The sequence below is a fragment of the Perognathus longimembris genome, chromosome 17, assembly GCF_023159225.1.
Source record: "Perognathus longimembris pacificus isolate PPM17 chromosome 17, ASM2315922v1, whole genome shotgun sequence".
Taxonomy (NCBI): Eukaryota; Metazoa; Chordata; class Mammalia; order Rodentia; family Heteromyidae; genus Perognathus; species Perognathus longimembris.
The window spans coordinates 36,175,064-36,198,222 of NC_063177.1; the positions used below are offsets into that span (position 1 = coordinate 36,175,064).

Below are 23,159 nucleotides of genomic sequence, written 5' to 3' on the forward strand. Positions count from 1 at the left end.
TTTCTTTGAGATAGGGATTCAAGTTAGCCTTATACCTGCTATGTAGCTCCAGGTTAGCCTTAAACTTTCTATATTCTAGCCTCAGCCTCTCAAGAGCTGGGATTCCAAGCACAAAGCCATGGCACCATATGGAATAGAACATTCCTTAAAACGATACATTCTTGCCCAGCTTAATAGCTATCACTTGTAATCCTAGCACTTAGGAGCAACAAGATAGAAAGCTTGAGGCCAGCCTGGGCTACATAGCACAAGAAACTGTCTAAAGAGCCAAGTTGAAGTGGAGGGGAGAATGTCATCTTGAAAAGAAAATGGTATTGTGATAGCTCTGATCAAAGATCATTTCCATTAACATGTATTAAAGCCAACTTGTTTTATATATCCACAAGAGTTTCATACTAGAAGGAAGTATAAAAACCACAAGACTAGTAGTTTAAAACCTGAAACAAGGGCTGGGAATGTGGCCTAGTGGCAAGAGTGCTTACCTTATATACATGAAGCTCTGGGTTCGATTCCCTGGCACCACATATATAGAAAACGGCCAGAAGTGGCGCTGTGGCTCAAGTGACAGAGTGCTAGCCTTGAGCAAAAAGAAGCCAGGGACAGTGCTCAGGCCCTGAGTCCAAGTCCCAGGACTGGCAAAGAAAAAAAAAATCAAAACTGGTTATTTGGGGCTGGGAATATGGCCTAGTGGCAAGAGTGTTTGCTTCCTACACATGAAGCTCTAGGTTCGACTCCCCAGCACCGCATATATGGAAAACGGCCAGAAGGGGCGCTGTGGCTCAGGTGGCAGAGTGCTAGCCTTGAGCAGGAAGAAGCCAGGGACAGTGCTCAGGCCCTGAGTCCAAGGCCCCAGGACTGGCCAAAAAAAAAAAACCTGAAGCTGCAGCACTGAGATATTTGAAATTCAGACGAGCCAGGGAGAAAAGTCCAATTAACTATAACCAGCAAAAGGCCACAATTAGAAGCATGGCTCAAGTGGTAGAGTACCAGCCAAACAAGGAAGAAGCCAAATTCAAGCCCAAATATCAAATAAATAAATAAAAATAAAACAATTGTTATATTGCCACATTCTCTTCCACAATATATACTCCTAAATGTACATATCAACTATACTACAAAAGTACAAAAAAAAAAACAAAATTGGGGCTGGGGATATGGCCTAGTGGCAAGAGTGCTCGCCTCCTATACATGAGGCCCTGGGTTCAATTCCCCAGCACCACATATATAGAAAATGGCTAGAAGTGGCGCTGTGGCTCAAGTGGCAGAGTGCTAGCCTTGAGCAAAAAAGAAGCCAGGGACAGTGCTCAGGCCCTGAGTCCAAGCCCCAGGACTGGCAAAAAAAAAAAAAAAAAAATTCTCGAAAGTTCTCTCAGAGAAAAGTGACCATATATTTCAATTTTTCTCTTTTCATGCTAATACTGTAGCTTGAACCCAGGAGCACCAGGTGGCCTCCAACTCTAACTTAGCTCTTTTGCTCACAGCTGGTACCTTACTTCTAGAGCCCTGTCTCCTAGTCCTGCGTTCTGATGGTTAATTGTAGATGGTTTTGCATATTTTACTGCTTGGGCTGGCTTCATACCAAAATCCTCCAGGTCTTCGCATCCAGAGTAGCTAGGATATGAGCCACCAGTACCTAGCTAAATTCAATAAATTTTATTTTAAATATAGGTATTCTTGTAAAATGAAAAAAGAATTATCAACAGGTGATGATGGTACATGCCTGTAATCCTAGCTACTCATGAGGCTGATAACTAAGGATCAGGTTTGAAGCCAGCTGGGGCAGAAAAGTCCATGAGATTTTTTTTTTTTTTTTTTTGTACGTCATGCGACTTGAACTCTGGGCCTGGACAATGTCCCTGAGCTCTTTAACTCAAGGCTAGTCTTCTACCACTTGAGCCACAGGGCCACTTCTGGTTTTCTGGTGGTTAATTGAAGATAAGTCTAATTATCTTCAAATAGTTGTACAAGGTTTTCAATTTAACATGTGTATTTACACATACAACACATCCTGGTCAGTTTCCCTTCTATCATCTTCCTAGGATAATGGATGTGAACCACCAGCACCTGGCTAGCATTTAATTTTCTTTAATGTGTACTATTACTCCCCCACTTTGCAACCTCCAAATAAAGAGACTATCAACCTTTATATTATTATGACTACTCAGTTTTACAGCTTAGTCACATAGACACTATATTTACTTCCATGTGTTCTTTTTTTTTTCCCCTTTTCCTTTCTTGCTCAGTTTCCTATGTACTCATCATTACTTAAATCGGCATACTCAGACCCTGAGAGTAGTCTAATCACAAGTTATCAGATTTATGGAGATGCCACTTTAAAGCCTCTGTCCTCTTCAGTCCTGTTGTCCGGGGGGTCCCCTTGGTTGGAGTATCATTTTTCTGGATCTCCTTCATTTGTTCATACTTTCCTACTGATGGAACATAGCTGTGGGAAGTTTTTCAGTTTTACAGGCAGGGAATTCAAAGATCAAAGCATTAGCAGACTTATTGTCTAGTTAAGATTTTTTACTTCTACATGGCACATTATTGTTTAGTCTTCTTATGGTGAACACAAGGGCAAACCCTGTATCCTTACAAGGTAGAAGAGATGGAACAACTAGACAACTTTTTGATACTTTCCTCTCTCCCCCACCACAGCGAGTCCTGGGGCTTGAACACAGGGCCTAAGCACTGTCCCTGTTCAAGGTTAATACTTTACCACTTTGGGCCACAGTATTATTTCCAGCGTTTTGGTAGTGAACTGGACTTTCCTGTCCAGGCTGGCTTTGAACTGTGACCCTTAGATCTCAATCTCAGCCTCCTCTGTAGCTAGGATTACAGGTATGAGCCACCAATGCCCAGCTTGATGCCTTTTTCTCGAATCTAATGTAAAAGACAACATACAAAACAGACAATATTGCAAAACTGTTTGGTGTAAGTGAACTGAACACCTCAGGGGGGGAAAGGGAAAGGGGGTATGAGGGACAAGGTAACAAACAGTACAAGAAATGTATCCAATGCCTAACGTATGAAACTGTAACCTCTGTACATCAGTTTGATAATAAAAATTTGAAAGAAAAAAAAACAGACAATATACGCAGTAAGACAGAATCAGAAGAGAGTACTAAGAATAAAAAAAAAACTAGCAAAAATGAAGTGCTAGGGCTGGGAATGTGGCTTAGTGGTAGAGTGCTTGTCTAGCATTCATGAAACCCGTATCCTCAGAATCACATAAACAAAAAAAGCCAGAAGTGGTGCTATGGCTCAAGTGGTAGAGTGCTAGTCTTGAGCAAAAGCTCAGAGACAGTGCCCAAGCTCTGAGTTCAAGGCCGACCCCCCCACCCCGCCCCGCAGACTGGCAAAAAAATGAAGTGGCTCACACCTGTCTGTAATCCTAGGTACTCAGGAGGCTGAGATCTGAGGATTACAGTTCAAAGCCATCCTGGGCAGCAAAGTCCATGAGACTCTTATTTCCAAACAACTACCAGGAAACTAGAAATGACACTGTGACTCAAAGTGGCAGAGCACTGGCCTCGAGCAAAAAGAGTTCAGGGACAGCACCCACACCCAGAGTTCAAGCCCTACGACAAAAAAAAAAACAGTACCTTTGAGAACCTTCATTACTAAATGTAACACCTGCACAAAGAATTTAAGTTCATTGGAAAAAATCCGAAGTCTACCTACAATAGTTACCTGCATACCCATGTTTATAGCAGCACTACTCATAGCCAAACTACAGAATATGCCTCAGTGTCCATCAATGGAAAGTGGATAAAGAAAATGGAGTATGTGTACACAATGGAAGATTATTCAGCCATAAAGGACAATCAATTTCTGTCATTTGCAACAAAGTGGATGGAATTGGAAATCTTAAGTAAAATAAGCCAGACTGAAGAAGACAAATATAAAAAGTTTTCTCTCATATTCAACATCTAGACCTGAAAAACAAAATGACATGAGAATCAAGGATTTAAAGTTCAATTAAATGATGGGGGTGAGAACGAAAAGGAATGAGAAGGCTTACCAAAAAAAGCAAAGAAAGAAAAAGCATTTTACCCAATTCCTCCTCAAAAATGACCAAACAAGAAAAGAACAACACGATGTCACATGCATGTGATCTTAGCACTCAGGAGGCTGAGGTGAGATGATTGCCTTAAGTCTCGAGTCTGGCTACATAGTGAGACTCTATCTGCAAAATTAATAAGCAAAAAAAAAAATTAAAAAGAAAAAAAGAGGGCCTGGGAACATGGCTTAGTGGTAGAGTGCTTGCCTAGCATGCAGGAAGGCCTGGGTTCCATTCCTCAGCATCACATAAACAGAAAAAGCTGGAAGTGGTGCTGTGATTCAAGAGGTAGAGTGCTATCCTTAAGGGAAAAGACGACAGGGATAGTGCTCAGGTCCTTAGTCCAAGCCCCAGGACTGGCAAAAAAAGAAGAAAGGAAAGAGGGAGGGAAAGAGGGAGGGAGGAGAGGAAGGAGGGAGGGAGGGAGGGAGGGAGGGAGGGAGGGAGGGAGGGAGGAAGGAAGGAATAAGGAGGGAGGGAGGGAGGGAGGAAGGAAAGAAGGAAGGAGGGAAGGAGGGAGGGAGGGAGGGAGGGAAGGAGGGAGGAAGGGAGAGAAGGGAGGGAGGGAGGAAAGGGAGGGAGGGAGGGAGGGAGGAAAGGGAGGGAGGGAGGGAGGAAAGGGAGGGAGGGAGGAGGGAGGGAGGGAAGGAAGGAAGGAGGGAGGGAAGGAGGAAAGGAGGGAAGGAAGGAGGAAAGGAGGGAGGGAGGGAAGGAGGGAGGGAGGGAAGGAGGGAGGGAGGGAGGGAGGGAGGGAGGGAGGGAGGAAGGAAGGAAGGAAGGAAGGAAGGAAGGAAGGAAGGAAGGAAGGAAGGAAGGAAGGAAGGAAGGAAGGAAGGAAGGAAAAACGAACACCAGTGGCTTATATGTGTAATCCTAGCTAATCAGAAAGCTGAAATTGAGGATAGAAGTTTGAAGCCAGCCTGAACAAGAAAGTCCATGAGATTCTACTTTTTGCCAGTACTGGGGCTTAAACTCAGGGCCTGAGCACTGTCCCTGAGTTTCTTTTGCTCAAGGCTAGCACTCCACCACTTGAGCCACATCGTCACTTCTGGCCTTTTCTGTTTATGTGACACTGAGGAATTGTACCCAGGGCTTCATGCCCGCTGGGCAAGGCAAGTACTGTATAACTAAGCCACAGTCCCAGCTAGAGACTTTTTTTTTGGTGGGGGAGGGCAGTCCTGGGGCTTGAAATCTGGGCCTAAGTGTAGTCCTTGAACTTTTGTGCTCATGGCTAGCACTCTACCACTTTTTTCTTTTTTTTGTAATTTAATGGAGATAAGAGTCTCACAGGCTGGGCATAGGTGGCTCATACCTGTAATCCTAATTTCTCAGAAGGCTGAGCTCTAAGGATCCCAGTTTAAAGCTAGCCTGGGAATGAAAGTCCATGAGACCCTTATCAAAAAACCAGAAATGAGGCTGGGAATATTGCCTACTGGCAAGAGTGCTTGCCTCATATACATGAAGCCCTGGGTTCGATTCCCCGGCAGCACATATATAGAAAACGGCCAGAGGTGGCGCTGTAGCTCAAGTGGTAGAGTGCTAGCCTTGAGCAAAAAGAAGCCAGGGACAGTGCTCAGGCCCTGAGTCCAAGCTCCAGGACTGGCCAAAAAAAAAAAGTCAGAAATGTAGCTTTGGCTTAAGCAGTATGGTGCTAGTCTTAAGCTAAAATGTAAAGTAAGAGGAGTATGAGGCCCTGAGTTAAAGCAAAGGAAAGGAAGGGGGACGGAGGGGATAGCAGGAAAGGAGGAAGGGGTAAGGAAAAAAAGGGAAGAAGGACAAGCCTCTGGTAAACAAGCCAAGAATAACTAGAGAAATAGTCCATGTTTGTGGAAAGAAAGACAATATTCTTGTTAGTTGCTCCACCAAAATACAAGCAAGTTATTTGTAGCCACTGGCAAAACAATTCTAAAGTTTTTTATGGAGAGGCAAAACATCCTGAATAGCCAATACTTTACTGAAGGAAAACAGAAAACTGACTTTACCAACCAATTTCAAGACTTAGTGTGAAGCTACAATGATTAAGACATATACTGATGAGAGAAACAAATCAGAACAGTGAATGCAAAAAGGACCCATACAAACATAGTCAGATAATCTTTAACAAAGAAACAAAGGCAATGATATAAAAGAGAAAAGTTTTTTCAACAAATGATGCCAGACATGGAGAGGTAGGGGTGATCTAGACACAGAGCTTAATCATTTACAATGGATCACAGAACTCTAAGCAGAAAACTACTAGAAAGACAATATAGATGACTGCGTATAGTGATGGCTTTTAAGATACAAAACCAAAGACACGACTCCATGAAAAAAATAACTGATGAGCTGGATGTTGTTCAAATTAAAACTTTCTATTCTACAAGAAGGTTAAACCAATAAATGGGATACATATTAGCAAAACACTTATCTGATGACTGCTATCAAAATACAGGAAAAAAAATCCTCTTAAAACAAACTACCTTATTAAAAAGCGAGCAAAGAAGCTGGATATACCAGTAGTAGACACCTGTGATCCTAGCTACTCAGGAGGCTGAGATCAGAGGATCATGGTTCAAGGTTCAAAGCCAGCCCTGGCAGGAAAGTTCATGACACTCTTCTCTCCAATAAACTACTCAGAAAAGGCCAGAAGTAGCACGGTGGCTCAAGTGGTAGAGCACTAGCCAGCAACAGCACCCAGGCCCTCAGCCCCATGAATGACAAAAGAAGTTGCTTATATTGGAATAAGATTTGAGGCCCGGGCTGGGAATGTTGCTTAGTGGTAGAGTGCTTGCCTAGCTTGCATCAAGCCCTGGGTTCGATTTCTCAGTCCTACATAAACAGAAAAGGCCAGAAGTGGTGCTGTGGCTCAAGTGGTAGAGTGCTAGCCTTGAGCAAAAAGCTTATGCACAGTTCCCAGGCCCTGAGTTCAAGCCCTAGGACTGGCAAAAAAAATTTCTTAGGCCCAAACTGATTATTACATCCCTACTAAACTACAAAGCCTAAAATAGTAGTCATTTTAAAGATTCTAAGAGTTCCCACACATTCTACACTATACTCCTTTTTAACATAGTGTCCCCCACAACTAACATTATTATCTAGTTCAAACAGTCTTTACAAAGCAAGGATTTTTCTCTCAATTATGATTAAGACTTATTGCCTGGCTCAACAAAGGGGGAATCTTATGAAAAATACATATAAACTACGTTCCCTTGAATTTTTCATGTTCTAAGTACTTAATTTTAAAAATAATTCATCAACTTTAACATGTATGTTAACATATTCATTTTCCACATGTGATTCACCTAGAGTCACAAAATAAGTAAATGTTTCCAGAAGAATTTAAATTGTTCTATTTCTTTTATTTGTTTTTTGTTGCAAGTCCTGGGGCATGGACTCAGGGCCTGAGCACTGTCCCTGGATTCTTTTTGTTCAAGGCTCTCTACCACTTGAGCCACAGCGCTACTTCCAGCTTTTTTCTATATATGTGGTGCTGAGAAATTGAACCCAGGGCTTCATGTATATGAGGCAAGGACTTTATCACTAGGCCATATTCCGAGCCCCCATATTTCTTTTATCACATAATATAGTTTGAAAATACCAATTCAAATATTTCTCATAAACATCCACAGAATCTCACCCAGTTCCTTTTTCTTTTTTTTTGGTCTCAGTACTGCAGCTTGAATTCAGGGCCTAGGTACTGTCCCTTAGTTTTTTCCGCTCAAGGCTGGCTGAGTCTACCATTTGAATAACAGCTCCACTTCCTGCTTTTTGCTAGTTAATTAAAGATAAAGAGTCTCACAGATTTTTCCGGCCCAGACTGATTTCAAATTAAGATTCTCCGATCTGGGCCTACTGAGAACCTAGGATTACAGACATGAACTACTGGCACCCTGCAAATTTTACTTACTTATTTTGTGGTGGCACTGGGGTTGAGCTCAGGTTTTTGTGCTTGCTAGGCAGGTTCTTTACCACTTGAGCCATGTCCCCAATCCAAGTTTTCTTATTCTTAAAGTAGCAAACATCGATATCTAAACCTGGTGGTATGTATTACTAACATATGCTAAAACACACACTGAATTAAAACGGAAAACATCTCTTACCTTCATCTCCTTCTGGTGCATATGAAGCTGTAATAATGTCAATATCAGCACAATTCATCACAATTTGATTGGTCGCCTGCCTCACCTAAGAGAAAAAGAAAAATCAATAATCAGAAAAGGCCAAGATTAATAATATAGACATTTTTATCTTGGATTAATATTACAGGCAATGTTTTTTCTTTCTTGACTTTACTATATAGCCCTGTGTCACCTGAAACCCACCACGACCCAGGTTGGTTTCCAATTATCTTCCTGCCTCAGCTTCCTGAGTATTTGGTTGTTGTTTTTTGGCCAGTCCTGGGCCTTGGACTCCGGGCCTGAGCACCGTCCCTGGCTTCCTCTTGCTCAAGGCTAGCACTCTGCCACCTGAGCCACAGCGCCCTTTCTGGCCATTTTCCATATATGTGGTGCTGGGGGATCGAACCGAGCTTCATGTGTAGGAGGCAAGCACTCTTGCCACTAGGCCATATTCCCAGCCCAGCTTCCTGAGTATTGTGGTAACATATATACATCACCGTACCTTGCTGTAAAGGCAATCCTCAAATCTCAGCCACCTAAATAGGATTAATGGTGTAAACAATCAGCACTCTGAGTTTGCAGGCAATGTTTTTGGTTGTTGTTGTTTTTTTTTTTTTTCTTTTTGCCAGTCCTGGGGCCTTGAATTCAGGGCCGGGGCACTGTCCCTGAGCTCTTTCTATTCAAGGCTGGCAGTCTACCACTTGAGCCACAGCGCCACTTCCGGCTTTTTTCTGTTCATGTGTTTGAGGAATAGAACCCAGGGATTCATGCATGCTAGGCAAGCACTTTATCACTAAGCCACATTCCCAGTCTATGCTGGCAAGTTTTTAAAACCTAAACTCCACTAAACCTAGACTGAGTATTTATGCATCAATGGCAGAAATAAATCAGTTGGGGATGTTTTTGTTTTTGTTTATTTTTGTTGGGCACAGTGCCACTTCCAGTGTTCTGATAGTTAAGTGGAGTTAAAGAGTCTCACCTGTTTTCCTGTCCAGACTAGCTTTTACCTGCAATCCTCAGATCTCAGCCTCCTGAGTAGTCAGGATGATAGGCATGAACCACCAGTGCCAGACTATGTGATTGGTTTTGAAGTATTAAAACAACTCATTAGGAAGTGGTGCTATGGCTCAAAGTGGTGAAGTGCTAGCCTTAAGCAAAATAATAATAATAATAGGGCTGGGAATATGGCCTAGTGGCAAGAGTGCTTGCCTCCTACACATGAAGCTCTAAGTTCGATTCCCCAGCATCACATACATGGAAAACGGCCAGAAGGGGCACTGTGGCTCAGGTGGCAGAGTGCTGGCCTTGAGCGGGAAGAAGCCAGGGACAGTGCTCAGGCCCTGAGTCCAAGGCCCAGGACTGGCCATAAATAAATAAATAAATAAAATTTTTTTAAAAAGCTCAGGCAGGGACTGAGCCCAGGCCCTGAGTTCAAGCCCCATGACCAACAGCAACAAAAATCTCATTTAGCCAGGCACTCAAGGCTTACACCTGTAATCCTAGCTGTGTAGGAAGCCAAGATCTGAGGATCACAATTCAAAGCCAGCCTGGACAGGAAAATATGAGAGACTCTTATCTCCAATTAACCACCAGAAAATCGCCAGAGGTACTGTGGCTCAAAGTGGTAGGGCATTAGTCTTGAGCAAATGAGCTCAGGGACGGAGCCCAGGTCCTGAGTTCAAACCCCGTGACTGATTAAAAAAAGAAAAAAGGTATAGTAACAATCTACTTACTACCTACTTAGTAACTCAAAAACATATTATCTTTAGAGACAAAATCTGTTTTGGGGACAGGCCAGTAATGCTACATTGAATTAAGGGTCTTGTGTTCTTGATTAGCTTTTTTTTTTCATGACTGACACTCTACCACTTGAGCCATGCCTCCACTTACAGCTTATTGTTGGTTACTTGGAAATAAGAGTCTTTTGGATTTGTCTACCAGACTGGTTTTGAACCTTGATCCTCAGATCTCAGACTCCTGAGTAGCTAAGATTATGAGCCACTAGAGCCTGGTTCATAATTATACATCTTAACTTGTATGCTAAGCCACCTACAAAACCTTCTTTGAGAATATAAGGAAGTTGCCATTTCATAAACTATAATGTCAAAACTTCATAAAACAGTCTTTAAATTTTTCTTTTCCCAAAGAAACATTTCAGAGGTAACAGACACTAATTACCTACTAAGATTAAATTGCTTTTTGAAACTATCCTATTTGCTTCAGATTTTAAAAAAAGATCCAGGGGCTGGGGATATGGCGTAGTGGCAAGAGTGCCTGCCTCATATACATGAGGCCCTGGGTTCGATTCCCCAGCACCACATATACAGAAAATGGCCAGAAGTGGCGCTGTGGCTCAAGTGGCAGAGTGCTAGCCTTGAGCGGGAAGAAGCCAGGGACAGTGCTCAGGCCCTGAGTCCAAGCCCCAGGACTGGCAAAAAAATAAAAAATAAAAATAAAATAAATAAATAAATAAATAAAAAAAGATCCAGGGCCAGTGACTCATTGCTATAATCCTAGCTACTCAAGAGGCTGAGATCTGAGGATGAGGATGGTAGTTTGAAGCCCACCTGGGAAGACAAGTTCCTAAGACTTACTTCCAATTAACTACCAGAAAACAGCAAGTGGATCTGTGGTTCAAAGTGGCAGAGCACTACCCCTGACTAGAAAAGCCCAAGCCCTGAGTTTAAGCTTCATGATCAACAACAAAAAGACTAAAGGCATGGCTCAGTGGTAAAGCACCTGGTTATCAAGCATAAGGCACTAAGTTCAAACTTATGTTTGCCAAACATTGTATATACAAGGTCCTGGGTTTGATTTTTTTGTTTGTTCAAAAAATAATATAATAGGGGCTGGGGATATAGCCTAGTGGCAAGAGTGCCTGCCTCGGATACACGAGGCCCTAGGTTCGATTCCCCAGCACCACATATACAGAAAACGGCCAGAAGCGGCGCTGTGGCTCAAGTGGCAGAGTGCTAGCCTTGAGCGGGAAGAAGCCAGGGACAGTGCTCAGGCCCTGAGTCCAAGGCCCAGGACTGGCCAAAATAATAATAATAATAATAATAATATAATAAAAATAGAATTATTTTAGGCTGGGAATGTGGCTTAGTAGTACAGTGTTCACCTCGTATACATGAAAGCCCTGGGTTCAATTCCCTAGCACCACATACATAGAAAAAGCCAGAAGTGGCACTGCAGCTCAAGTGGCAGAGTGCTAGCCTTGAGCAAAAAGAAGCCAGGGACAGTGCTCAGGCTCTGAGTTCAAGCCCAGAACTGGCAAAATAAATAAAAAGCCAGAAGTGGTGCTGTGGCTCAAGGCCCTGAGTTCAAGCCCCAGGAACAGCAAGAATAAAAAAGTATTTGAATAAATAAAATTTGCTTTAAAAAATTAAATAACCAGATAGCCAGGAGCCAGTGGCTCACCCCTGTAATCCTAGCTACTCAGGAAACTTGCATGCATGAAGCTCTGATTTCGATTCCTCAGTACCACATACACAGAAAAACCCAGAAGTGGTGCTTTGGCTCAAGTGGTAGAGTGCTAGCCTTGAGCAAAAACAAGCCAGGGACAGTGCTCAGGCCCTGGGTCCAAGCTCCAGGACTGGCAAAAATAAATAAACCATCATGCCTGTGATTCTATCACAGGCTGAGATCTGAAGATCTCAGTTTGAAACCAGCCTTTGCAGGAAAATCATGAGGTCCATGAGCTACCCATCTACAAACCAGCAAAAAGTTGGAAATGGAGCTATGGCTCAAGTGAGAGAGTATCAGCTAAGAGTCAGCAAAAAAGCTTAAAGAACAGTGTCTGCACCCCAAGTTCAAGCTCCACTACAGGCACCAAAAAAAAAAAAAAGTGGAGCTATGGCTCAGGTGGTAAAAGCACCAGCTTGAGCAAAAAAGCTAATAGACAGCACTAAGGCTCTGAGTTGAAGTTCCAGTACAGACACATCCATGCGCACATATGCGGACAGACAAACACATTCACACAGCCCACACTTACAGTTCTACTCAGAAGGTTGAGTTCTGAGGACCACAGTTCAAAGCCAACCCAGGCAGGAAACTCCTCCAACTAATCACCAAAAAAAGGCAAAAGTGGAGCTGTGGCTCAAGTGGAAGACCACTAACCTTCAGTAAAAACAGCTCAGGGACAGCACTCAGGCCCAGAGTTCAGGTCTCAGAACTGGCATTAAAAAATCGGAATGGAAGTATGACCCAAGCAATAGAGCACCAGCCTAGCAAGTTCAAGGCCTGAGTTTAAACCATACTACCGCTACCACAGGAAAACAAGAAACAAATGACAATAGGAACAAAAAACAAAAACAAAAAACCCTGGAGTTCCCTTCTACCTATGGTCAACTACAGCCAGAAAATTAAATGAAAAACTCTAGATTTTTATTTTTATTTTTTTGTGGTACTGGAGATCAAAACCACGGCCTTGTCTGTATTAGGCAAGCACTCTGCCAGTACTCCCAGCACTGAGCTACATCCCCAGCCTGAACAATTCTTAGGTTCTAAATTGCACAACCTAAGCCAAGTGTAATGTCACATGATTGTATTGCCAGCACTTGAGAAGATGAAACAGGAGGATCTCAAGTTCAAGAATAGACTGGGCTACATAGCCCTTGTCTTTAAAAGGAAAAGCAAGTTACACATCTTAGCTAGATAAAATCTTGCTGTTGCCCCATCTAAGAATCACCCCTTTGTCCAGTATGTCCAAATTGTGTACAGTACCCACTTAGTCAACTCAGAAGCCTCCTAGATGATCAGACTGACTGTTCAGATATGGTATCCAAGTAACCCTCATTTTACTTAATAATGGTCCCAAGATTTGAGAGTCGAGAAAAAAAAGGAAGAACCAAAGCATTAAATATGGTAGGACAGATGAATTCTGATACCATGAGAAAACACTGCAAGGAAGGAAATAAAAGAGTATATACATTATGTTATGAAACTATCCATGGTTTCAGGCATCCAGACGGGACTACTAAATAGATAAGGAAATGCCCTTCCATTCGCTCTCATTCCCAAAAGATAATCACTATTCTAATGATATTATATATCATTGCCATGTATGTCTTGGTACTTTCGCTATGGAAATATGCAAGCAACATTTTTTTTAATTTTACACAAATGGTATCCTGAGTACAGGCCCCAGGACTAGCAAAAGAATTTTTACAAATCTAAAATTTAATTAAAAAAAAAAAAAAAGAAATGTGGGGGCTAGGAATGTGGCTTAGCAGTAGAGTGCTTGCCTGGCATGCACGAAGCCCTGGGTTCAATTCCTCAGCACCACATAAACAGTAAAAGTAGCACTGTGGCTCAAGTGATTAGAGTGCTAGCCTTGAGCAAAAAGAAGCCAGGGATAGTGCTCAGTCCCTGAGTTCAAGCCCCAGGACTGGCGAAAAGAAAAAATTTAAATTTAAAAAAGAAAAAAGTTATCCTATTGTCTTACCTTAGTTCTGTTCATGTATAATAAATAACTGTAAAGTAATTCTACCAAGTCCGGCGCTGGTGATTCATGCCTGTAATCCTAGGTACTCAGGAGACAGATCTGAGAATAGTGGTTCAAAGCCAGCCCAGGCAAGAAAGTCCATGAGAACTTTTTTGTTGTTTTTGTTTTTTGCCAGTCCTGGGGCTTGAACTTAGGGCCTGAGCAATGTTCCTGGCTTCTTTTTGCTCAAGGATGGCACTCTACCACTTGAGCTACAGCACTACTTCCGGCTTTTTCTATATATGTGGTGCTGAGGAATAGAACCCAGGGATTCATGTATTATAAGGCGAGTACTTTACCACTAGGCCATATTCCCAGCCCTCCATGAGACTTTGTTTTTTTGTTTTTTTGCCAGTCCTGGGCCTTGGACTCAGGGCCTGAGCACTGTCCCTGGCTTCCTTTTGCTCAAGGCTAGCACTCTGCCACTTGAGCCACAGCGCCACTTCTGGCCATTTTCCATATATGTGGTACTGGGGAATTGAACCCAGGGCTTCATGTATACGAGGCAGGCTCTCTTACCACTAGGCCATATTCCCAGCCCTAAAGTATTTTCTTTTTTTTTTTTTTCTTTGCCAGTCCTGGGGTTTGGACTCAGGGCCTGAGCACTGTCCCTGGCTTATTTTTGCTCAAGGCTACCACTCTGCCACTTGAGCCACAGCGCCACTTCTGGCCATTTTCTGTATATATGGTGCTGGGGAATTGAACCCAGGGCCTCATGTATAGGCCATATCCCCAGCTCCCCTCCATGAGACTTTGATCTCCAGTTAACCACCAGAAAACTGGAAGTAGTCTCAAAGTGGTAGAGAACTAAAAGAACCAAAGAACTCAGGGACAGTGCCTAGTTCAAGCCCCATAGCCAGCATAAATTAATCTATTCTATTGTCTTAATTCATAGTTTCTCTCATAACTACTAACATTAATATTTGTTTTTCCTCAGTGAAATTCTAGTTCAAACCCTTGTTCCTAGCATGCAGAGACCCTGGGATCAAACCTAGCACCATATATTTTTTAAACCATTTTCTAAATCTTCCTGTCTTAAAACAAAAATGTCATTTAATGAATGCTTTAAAAAAAAAAAAAAAGACTTAGGGAAGCTGGGAATATGGCCTAGTGGCAAGAGTGCTTGCCTCACACACATGAAGCCTTAGGTTAGATTCCCCAGCACCACATATATAGAAAACTGCCAGAAGTGGCGCTGTGGCTCAAGTGGCAGAGTGCTAGCCTTGAGCAAAAAGAAGCCAGGGACAGTGCTCAGGCCCTGAGTCCAAGCCCCAGGACTGGCCAAAAAAAAAAAAAAAAAAAAAAAATTTAGGGGCTGGGAATATGGCTTTGCAGTAGAGTGCTTGCCTTGCATGCATGAAGCCCTGGGTTTGATTACTCAGCACCACATAAACAGAAAACGCTGGAAGTGGCGCTGTGGTTCAAGTGGTTGAGTGTTAGCCTTGAGCAAAAGGAAGCCAGGGACAGTGCTCAGACCCTGAGTCCAAGCCCCAGGACTGGCAAAAAAAAAAAAAAAATTTTTTTTTAAGTGGCTATATTCCTTCACACCAGGACATATCCATACAGCACTAAAATCGTTTTGCCCAACTGGCCATTTCTGACAAAACATTTGAACAAAAAAGAAAAAAATATATCTATTTGCTTATTCATAAGTTGTCTTGAGAGAAAAGACAGACATGTAAAAAAACAGAAAAATGAAGCACTTAACTGGGGTTTGCTCCAAAGGACAAAATGAATAAAAGAAAATCCTTCAGAGTTTAAAGTTTATACCAACAAAATAGTAACAGTGGTTTAGTTCCTGGTCTTAATTCTTATCTAGGCAATCACATTGTGATCCATCACATCTACAATAAATTTTAATAGTAGAAAAACGGTTAATCTACTAAATACCAAGACACCTGTAAAACATTACATGTGCTAACCCACCCTTAGCACAGTATCATTGTAAGCATTCTCAAAGTATTTAAAAATGTTTGTGTACTCTGGAAAGACAAGACTACCCCCAACATCCAATTACATTCCAATTCCTTCTCTGTTTAGGGAAAATCCAGCTGTTTATAGTAATGAATTATGTTGCTTGTTACTTAATAGTTACAAAAAATTTTTTCAGGATATTGCCATTTTTGGTAGAGTGAAGAATAAGAACTAAAGGAATAAAAATACTTATTAAAAATAGAACTGTAGGGGGCTGAGAATGTGGCTTAGTGGTAGAGTGCTTGCCTAGCATGCATGAAGCCTGGGTTCGATTCCTCAGCACCACATAAACAGAAAACATCGGAAGTGGTGCTATGGCTCAAGTGGCAGAGTGCTAGCCTTGTGTAAAAAGAAGCCAGGGACCTTGCCCAGGCCCTAAATCCAAGCTAGCCCAGGCAGGAAAGTCTTATCTCCAATTAACAACCAAAAAGCTGAAAGTGGAATGGAGCTGTGGCTCAACTGGTAGAGTGCTAGCCTTGAGCACAAAAGCTCACGGACAGTGCCCAGGCCCTGAGTGAAGCCCCCAACCAGCACAATAAATAAATAAATAAATAGGTAAATATGTAGGTAGGTAGGTAGGTAGACACAGAGAAGTCCTCAGAACATGGTGTACTATTGTAATCCCAGCACTGGGGCAGCTGAGGCAGAGTTCCAGGCTAGTCTGAGTTTGACGCTGGCCTGAATTCAAGACAAGCTTGAGTGAATAACACAGCAAAACTATCTCAAAACAAAAAAGAAAAAAACTAGAACACCAATTCAGATTTTAAAAATCAGTCAGTATATTATGCCCTATATTAGAGATGCACTGAATGATTTAAAAAGGTGAACAAAAATGGGATAATTGACTGGGCGCCAATGGCTCATGCCTGTTACCCTTAGCTACTCAAACTACTCAATCCAGCTACTCTAGAAGAGTCAAGAAAGTAGAGTGCTAGCCTTGAGCACAAAGAGGCCCAGGAATAGCACCCAGGCCGAGGTCAACCCCCAGAACCTGCAAAAAAAAAAAAAGGGGGGGGGTGATAATTGGGCTGACGTCATGGTTCAAATGCCAGTGTACCTATCTACCAATCAAAAAGCTATATCCTAACACAAACCCAGATCCTAACTCCCCTCCCAAATAAAAGGGAAAAGAGAAGATAGTCTATGGAAAATGATTGTGAAAAAAAAGTGATTATGTTAGCACTTACTGCCTAATAGTGATTAATACCACGTAATTGATTGAAGACAAACACACCTGAGATTAATCATGTCCTAACAGCATTCACCTAACAATTTATAAAGTTCCTGATTAAAATACAGAGCTTTGGTTATCAGTATGTATTTTCTAGGAAAGGTAATTTTAAAATAATCCATATTGACACAGGCATATATGTTGACTTTAACATAGTATAATAAAAATCTTTTTTGTATTTTCCCAATAATAGCACTGCTGTGATGGTATAATATATGTTTACTCATACTCTAACACCACTATGTTAGTAAGTATTACCTGTGTGTTCTACTAACAACAAAAATTTAAAGCCAGGCACTGGTTGTTCATATTTATAATCCTAGCTAATGAGAAGGCTGAAATCTGAGAATGGTAGTTCAAAGCCAGCCTGGGCAGGAAAGAAAGTCCATGAGATTCTTATCTCCAATAAACCACCAAAAAAAAAAAAAAAAAAAACCCAACAGAATTGGTGCTGTGGCTCAAAATGGTAGAGCAATTAAGTTTGAGCAAAAAATGCTAGGGACAGCACCCAGGCCCTAAGTTCAAGCCCCATGACAAGAAAAAAAAATTCAAGTTAATTTCAACATAAAAATCTCAAGTTTCGGGCTGGGGATATGGCCTAGAGAGCTTGCCTCATATACATGAAGCCCTGGGTTCAATTCCCCAGCACCACATATACAGAAAACGGCCAGAAGTGGCACTGTGGCTCAAATGGCAGAGTGCTAGCCTTGTGCCTTGACAGTGCTCAGGCCCTGAGTCCAAGCTCCAAGACTGGCAAAAAAAAAAATCTTAAGTTTCCAATGTTAACAAGTGTTAAAGTTGGCATACAAATTATGTTGATAACAAGATCACTCTCTATTTTTCCATTTGATGCTATTAAAGGACAGAATGTTATTATATCCCTTCTTTGCTTCAACTCCAGGGTTAAGTCTTTTTAAACTCCTCTACAGACTGTACTTTAACTGAACCACATGCTAAGCAATAGCTGTTCTGAAGAGGCAGCATGACCCTTGGTAACAATTTTACAATGGAAGTTTCCTATGAGCTAGGGATGTAGCAATCTGAAACAATTTATTCCTGAATGAGTTTTTACTACAATCACTCAAAAATACCTCTGACATTTACTATAGTGAGATTCAATCCATTTTTTTTCTAATTGACAAAGTCCAGAGGTATTAATAAAAGAAAATATCCAATGTGACAATTCCAATAACAATCCGTCAGGAGACTGAGTCACTTTCCCTAACTGATTTTATTACTCAAGTTTTGTAATAGTTGCCCTGGTAGAACAGTGATATAATTTCTCAACTCAACAAGTAGCAAATAAAAGTTAATTCAAACTGAATCAAGTTTTCTAACAAGAAAGAAAATTTGAAAAGAACAAATAAGAGGAAGTCAAATATAAGTAACATTCATGTAAAAAAAAAGTTTAACTACATAGGACATTTACTTAATTACAAAACATTATATATAATTAGTGGCTACTTGCGTACCCAATAAAAGTTTAAAACTATATGTAGGAAGAAATAACATAGAAAAAAAAAGAAAATGAATTTTAGTAGTAACTTTCACGTTTTCCCACAAGTAGAATGATGCAAATGAGGCAAACATTAAATCTGAGTGGTGGGTTACTTTTCTGTATTCCTAAGAATATTTGGATTTAAATTTTGAAAAAGATTACATATAACCAAATAAATCAATAACCACATGTTTGTATGGTGTTCAAAACAAAACCTCTAAAATCTGAAGAATTAATCTCAGTTAATAACAAAACAACTATCAGAAGGCTCAGTCTTTTTCCATTGACTCATGTACAGATTAGAGTAAGATTTACTTTACAATAGAATAGCTGGCCCTAGGATCTTGCCTGTAACCCTAGCTACTCAGTAGTTTGAGATCTGAGGATCCTAAGTTCCAAGACAAAGCAGGAAAGGCCATGGGACTCATTTCCAGTTTAGCAGAAGGCTGCCACTTGAGACACACACACACACACACACACACACACACACACACACACGGCTCATTTATGTGGCAAAGTTCAGAGAAGCTTCATAGATAATTTACAACTCAAGACCACATTTATCCAGGTTGTATTAGACAATATCAATTATGCAGAACCAGGAAGTTAAAAAAGGCCCATATGCAAAGCTACAATACATGGTACAAAGTCCATACAATAAAGCCCATGCCCTTTACTCAAGACAATCCAGACTCTCACTTAAAATATTAATTTTCAGCTCGAACAAACTTATTTATCTGGCTAAATTAGACCTCTTCAGCTCAAGTTCAGTAAAACAGAATAGTGAAGAAATCACAAAACAGGCCAGCAGCAAGGCATCATGAGCAGCAATAATAACCTAAGCAAGGAAAACAAAAACTAATAAATTATAGTTTACAGTAACTTTTATGGGAAAGAAAGAAAAAGGAGGAGACAAGAAAGGACGGAGGGAAGGATGGAGAAAGGATTATCAAAAGTTATAAAGCCTTAAAAGGTAATATATTCTAGGAATATTTCCATCAAAATCACCATTTTTTAAAAAGCCTAGATGCCATAGTAAAGGATAAGCTTCATTTATTTGGAAAATTCATTACAGAATATGGTGCCAGATAACATTATACAAAGCTAAACACAGAAAACATTGAGAAACTACTGACTGAGTCTAGCTCTTACAGTTTCTTATACTTATTTTCTTATAGATACATTTCAAAAATCTGAACAATTTCCTCACCACCAAGCTTCCAAATTTAATTTTTGGGGGGAGAAAGGGGTGTTGGGGATTGTACCCAGGGCCTTTGAAACATGTGTTTTGATACTAAGCTACCCACCCTCAACCTAAAATTTAAGACCATTTAACAATGCTAACAAATTATTAAATTTACCATTTTTAAGCAATAACAAAAAAATTACAGTAAAACAGGCAGAAAATTTTGCAACATAGGGTTGACAATAACAACCATTTAGATGCCAAGTTTTTAGCCTGCCAAACAAACCAATATATCTGTAACTCTCCTCTTAGTGCTGATTTAGTCATCCCCAACATGAATATTTTATTTGTACCAGAGACAGGCTAGAATATCCAGATTTTTAGCCTTCATGAAGTTAATTTCTCTGGTACAAATATTCCATAAGAGGAAGTCCAACTACTGAATCAATCACTATACATTTATAACCAAGAACTGTAGTCACACTCATGTAAACTTATAACAATCCATTTTAATAAATTAGCCATAAAGGAAGAACAAAATTATAATTTGAAATGTCTACAAAAGTTCACTAATCTCAAGTATCCAATGTAAAAATAAGGGAAAGAAAATGAAGGACTTAAAGTTATGTTCTAAGTACCAGAAATTCCTCCAGGCTCATAAAAAACACATTTTCAAAACCTAATGAATTAGAAAACATTCATTTTATGTCAAAGTCAAATAGTTTGGTTTTTTCCCCCCCCCAATTTTTCTTTTTTTTTTTTTTTGTCAGTCCTGGGGCTTGGACTCAGGGCCTGAGCACTGTCCCTGGCTTCTTTTTGCTCAAGGCTAGCACTCTACCTCTTGAACCACAGCGCCACTTCCGGCTTTTTTCTATATATGTGGTGCTGAGGAATCAAACCCAGGGCTTCCTGTGTAGGAGGCAAGCACTTTTGCCACTAGGCCATATTCCCAGCCCCCCCCCCCAATAAATTCTTAAATCACTAAATACTGTCTCTTTTTTTTCACCTTTTGGAAAGTCCACACCCCAGGCTAGGTTAAAAATATACTAAGTTTCTAATATGTAACCTGTACAAATACTCTACTCTTATCATAAAATTTTGCAACTAAAGCAACCAAGCAACTTGCATACTTTGTGTAATGTGATTCCAACTGTTAGAAAAGTGACCTACTATCATTTATAAATGTAGATTTTTAAAAATAGTTGTTAATGAGGGGCTGGGGATATGGCCTAGTGGCAAGAGTGCTTGCCTCGTATACATGAGGCCCTGGGTTCAATTCCCCAGCACCACATATACAGAAAATGGCCAGAAGTGGCGCTGTGGCTTAAGTGGCAGAGTGCTCTCTGCTAGCCTTGAGCAAAAAGAAGCCAGGGACAATGCTCAGGCCCCGAGTCCAAGCCCCAGGATTCCCCCCCCCCAAAAAAGGGGCTGGGAATATGGCCTAGTGGCAAGAGAGCTTGCCTCGTATACATGAAGCCCTGGGTTCGATTCCCCAGTACCACATATATAGAAAACGGCCAGAAGTGGTGCTGTGGCTCAAGTGGCAGAGTGCTAGCCTTGAGCAAAAGGAAGCCTGGGACAGTGCTCAGGCCCTGAGTTCAAGGCCCAGGCCTGGCAAAAAAAAAAAAATAGTTGTTAATTTCTCTAATAAGATACCGTATAATGCTACAATTTAAACTTACAGCTTCAATTTGTGTTTTTTTCCAAATACTAATATATGCTTCTACTTAGTTCTTACAAATGCTAACTCCTCTTTTACACTTCCAAATGTGTTAACAGGTACAATTTAAAAGTCCAATCATCCATTAATTCTCTATTGTGCTATCTTTATGTTACCACCTAACCTGAAAAAAAGATTTCTAGAAAAAAATTCTTTGAAAAGCTCATATTACTAAGAAGATTCATTTATTTTCTTGTATCAAATAAATAGGTCAGCCAAGCACAGTAGTATGCACCCATAATCCCAGCTACTCTGAAGGCTGAAGTAGGAGGATTAAAATTAGAAGCCAGTCTAACTTGCTATGTTGCAAACACTCAAGACTGTCTCCAAAAACAAAACAAATTAACAAATCCCTGCTATTAGCTAACATATTACCAAATGGCCAAAAGCAGTCTTCCTAGCCAGGAGCTAGTGCCTCACACCTGTAATCCTAGCTACTCAGGAGGCTGAGATCTGAGGATCACAGTTCAAAGCCAGCTTGAGCAAGAAAGACTGTAAGACTCTTATCTCCAATAATAAACTACTCAGAAAAAGCAGGAAGTAGTACCGAGGCTCAAGCACTAGCTTTGAACACAAAGAGGCAGAGATAACTCCCAGGAACTGAGTTCCAGCCCCAAGACTGGCAAAAAAAAAAAGTAGTCTCCACATACTTCACATCTCTTTGGAAAAGTGGAGAAAAGGGTAAGGAAAAGCATGATATCCAGTCCTTGTTCCTTACAAGAGTTCAATAAAACTGAATTCCTAGTAAATAAACTTAAAAATCTGTACATTATTTTCCTGAATTCTTTTCCCTACACATTTTACCTCCCAAAATTATGAATCCACCACGCTACCAATGGGTTAAGAAACAAATTACGTTTTTGTTTTTTTTAGCCAGTCCTGGGGCTTGAACTCAGGGCCTGAGCACTGTCCCAGGCTTCCTTTTGCTCAAGCACTCTGCCACGTGAGCCACAGCACCAATTCTGACTTTTTCTGGTTTATGTGGTGTTGAGGAACCCAGGGCATCATGGATGCTTAGGCAAGCACTCTACCACTAAGAAACATTCCCAGAAAAAAAAAAAAAAGAAAAAGAAACATTCTCAGCTCCATGAATTACTTTTTAATGTTGGTCTTTTCACATAATGCAAACTCATCCACAGTGGCTAGGTCCTTCTTCCAAAGGTTTGCCAAGTTACAAAACATTCTACTGTTTATAATCCCTTCCATCTGCCCCCTTCCAATATATATCAAACAACTCTAATCACTTGGGTTAAACCATTTACCTAAATAACCCTCTCAAATTCTAATTTATACTCAAAATGCATACATCCTTGTTTATTTGTCTTGGGTCTTGAACTCAGCCTGGGGGCTGTCTGCAAGCCGTTTTTGTTCAAGGCTAGCCTATACCTCTTAAGAGTCACAACTCCACTTCCAGTTTTTCAGTGGTTAATTTAGGGATACGACTTCCCTGCTTCCTGGTGGTTAGCTTAGAACTGAGGTCCCTAGGTCTCAGCCTCCAGAGTAGTTAGGATTACAGGCCTGAGCCTCGAACTCCCAGTCTGATTTATTTTCTTAATGGAAAATTTTTAAATCACCTGACTTTTGAAGAAGTTCTGCCTCTTGATGCAACCAGACTCTAGGGCCTTTATGCTTGTTCAAATCTATATATACCCCAAATCTACTTCTAAAATTTGTACTTCTAGAAATATTTTCAATCTGATTATCAAACCCTCTTGGCTTTCATAGGCAATTGCCAACTTTCAATTCATTCCAGCATTAGTTTACATTTCTTTGGTTTCATTGCTACACACACACACCTTGATCTTTCAGGCTAAGGCCTATTGATTTCTTCCCCTGGTTGCAGTTGGAAAAGAAACAAAATACATTTATCACCATATAGCTGCTTAATAGCTGTATAGCCATTTTTCA

General features: G+C 40.9%; 1 protein-coding gene across 2 annotated transcripts in view; it reads right to left on the reverse strand.

The window, feature by feature from the left end:
- The window catches only part of Npepps (aminopeptidase puromycin sensitive), a 75,813-nt gene that overhangs the window by 51,280 nt on the left and 1,374 nt on the right, over window positions 1–23,159 (reverse strand). For both annotated transcript variants that reach the window (XM_048365089.1, XM_048365090.1), the window contains exon 2: window positions 8,140–8,224. In XM_048365089.1, the coding sequence (XP_048221046.1) occupies window positions 8,140–8,224 (85 nt within the window). The remainder of the gene's footprint in view (window positions 1–8,139; window positions 8,225–23,159) is intronic.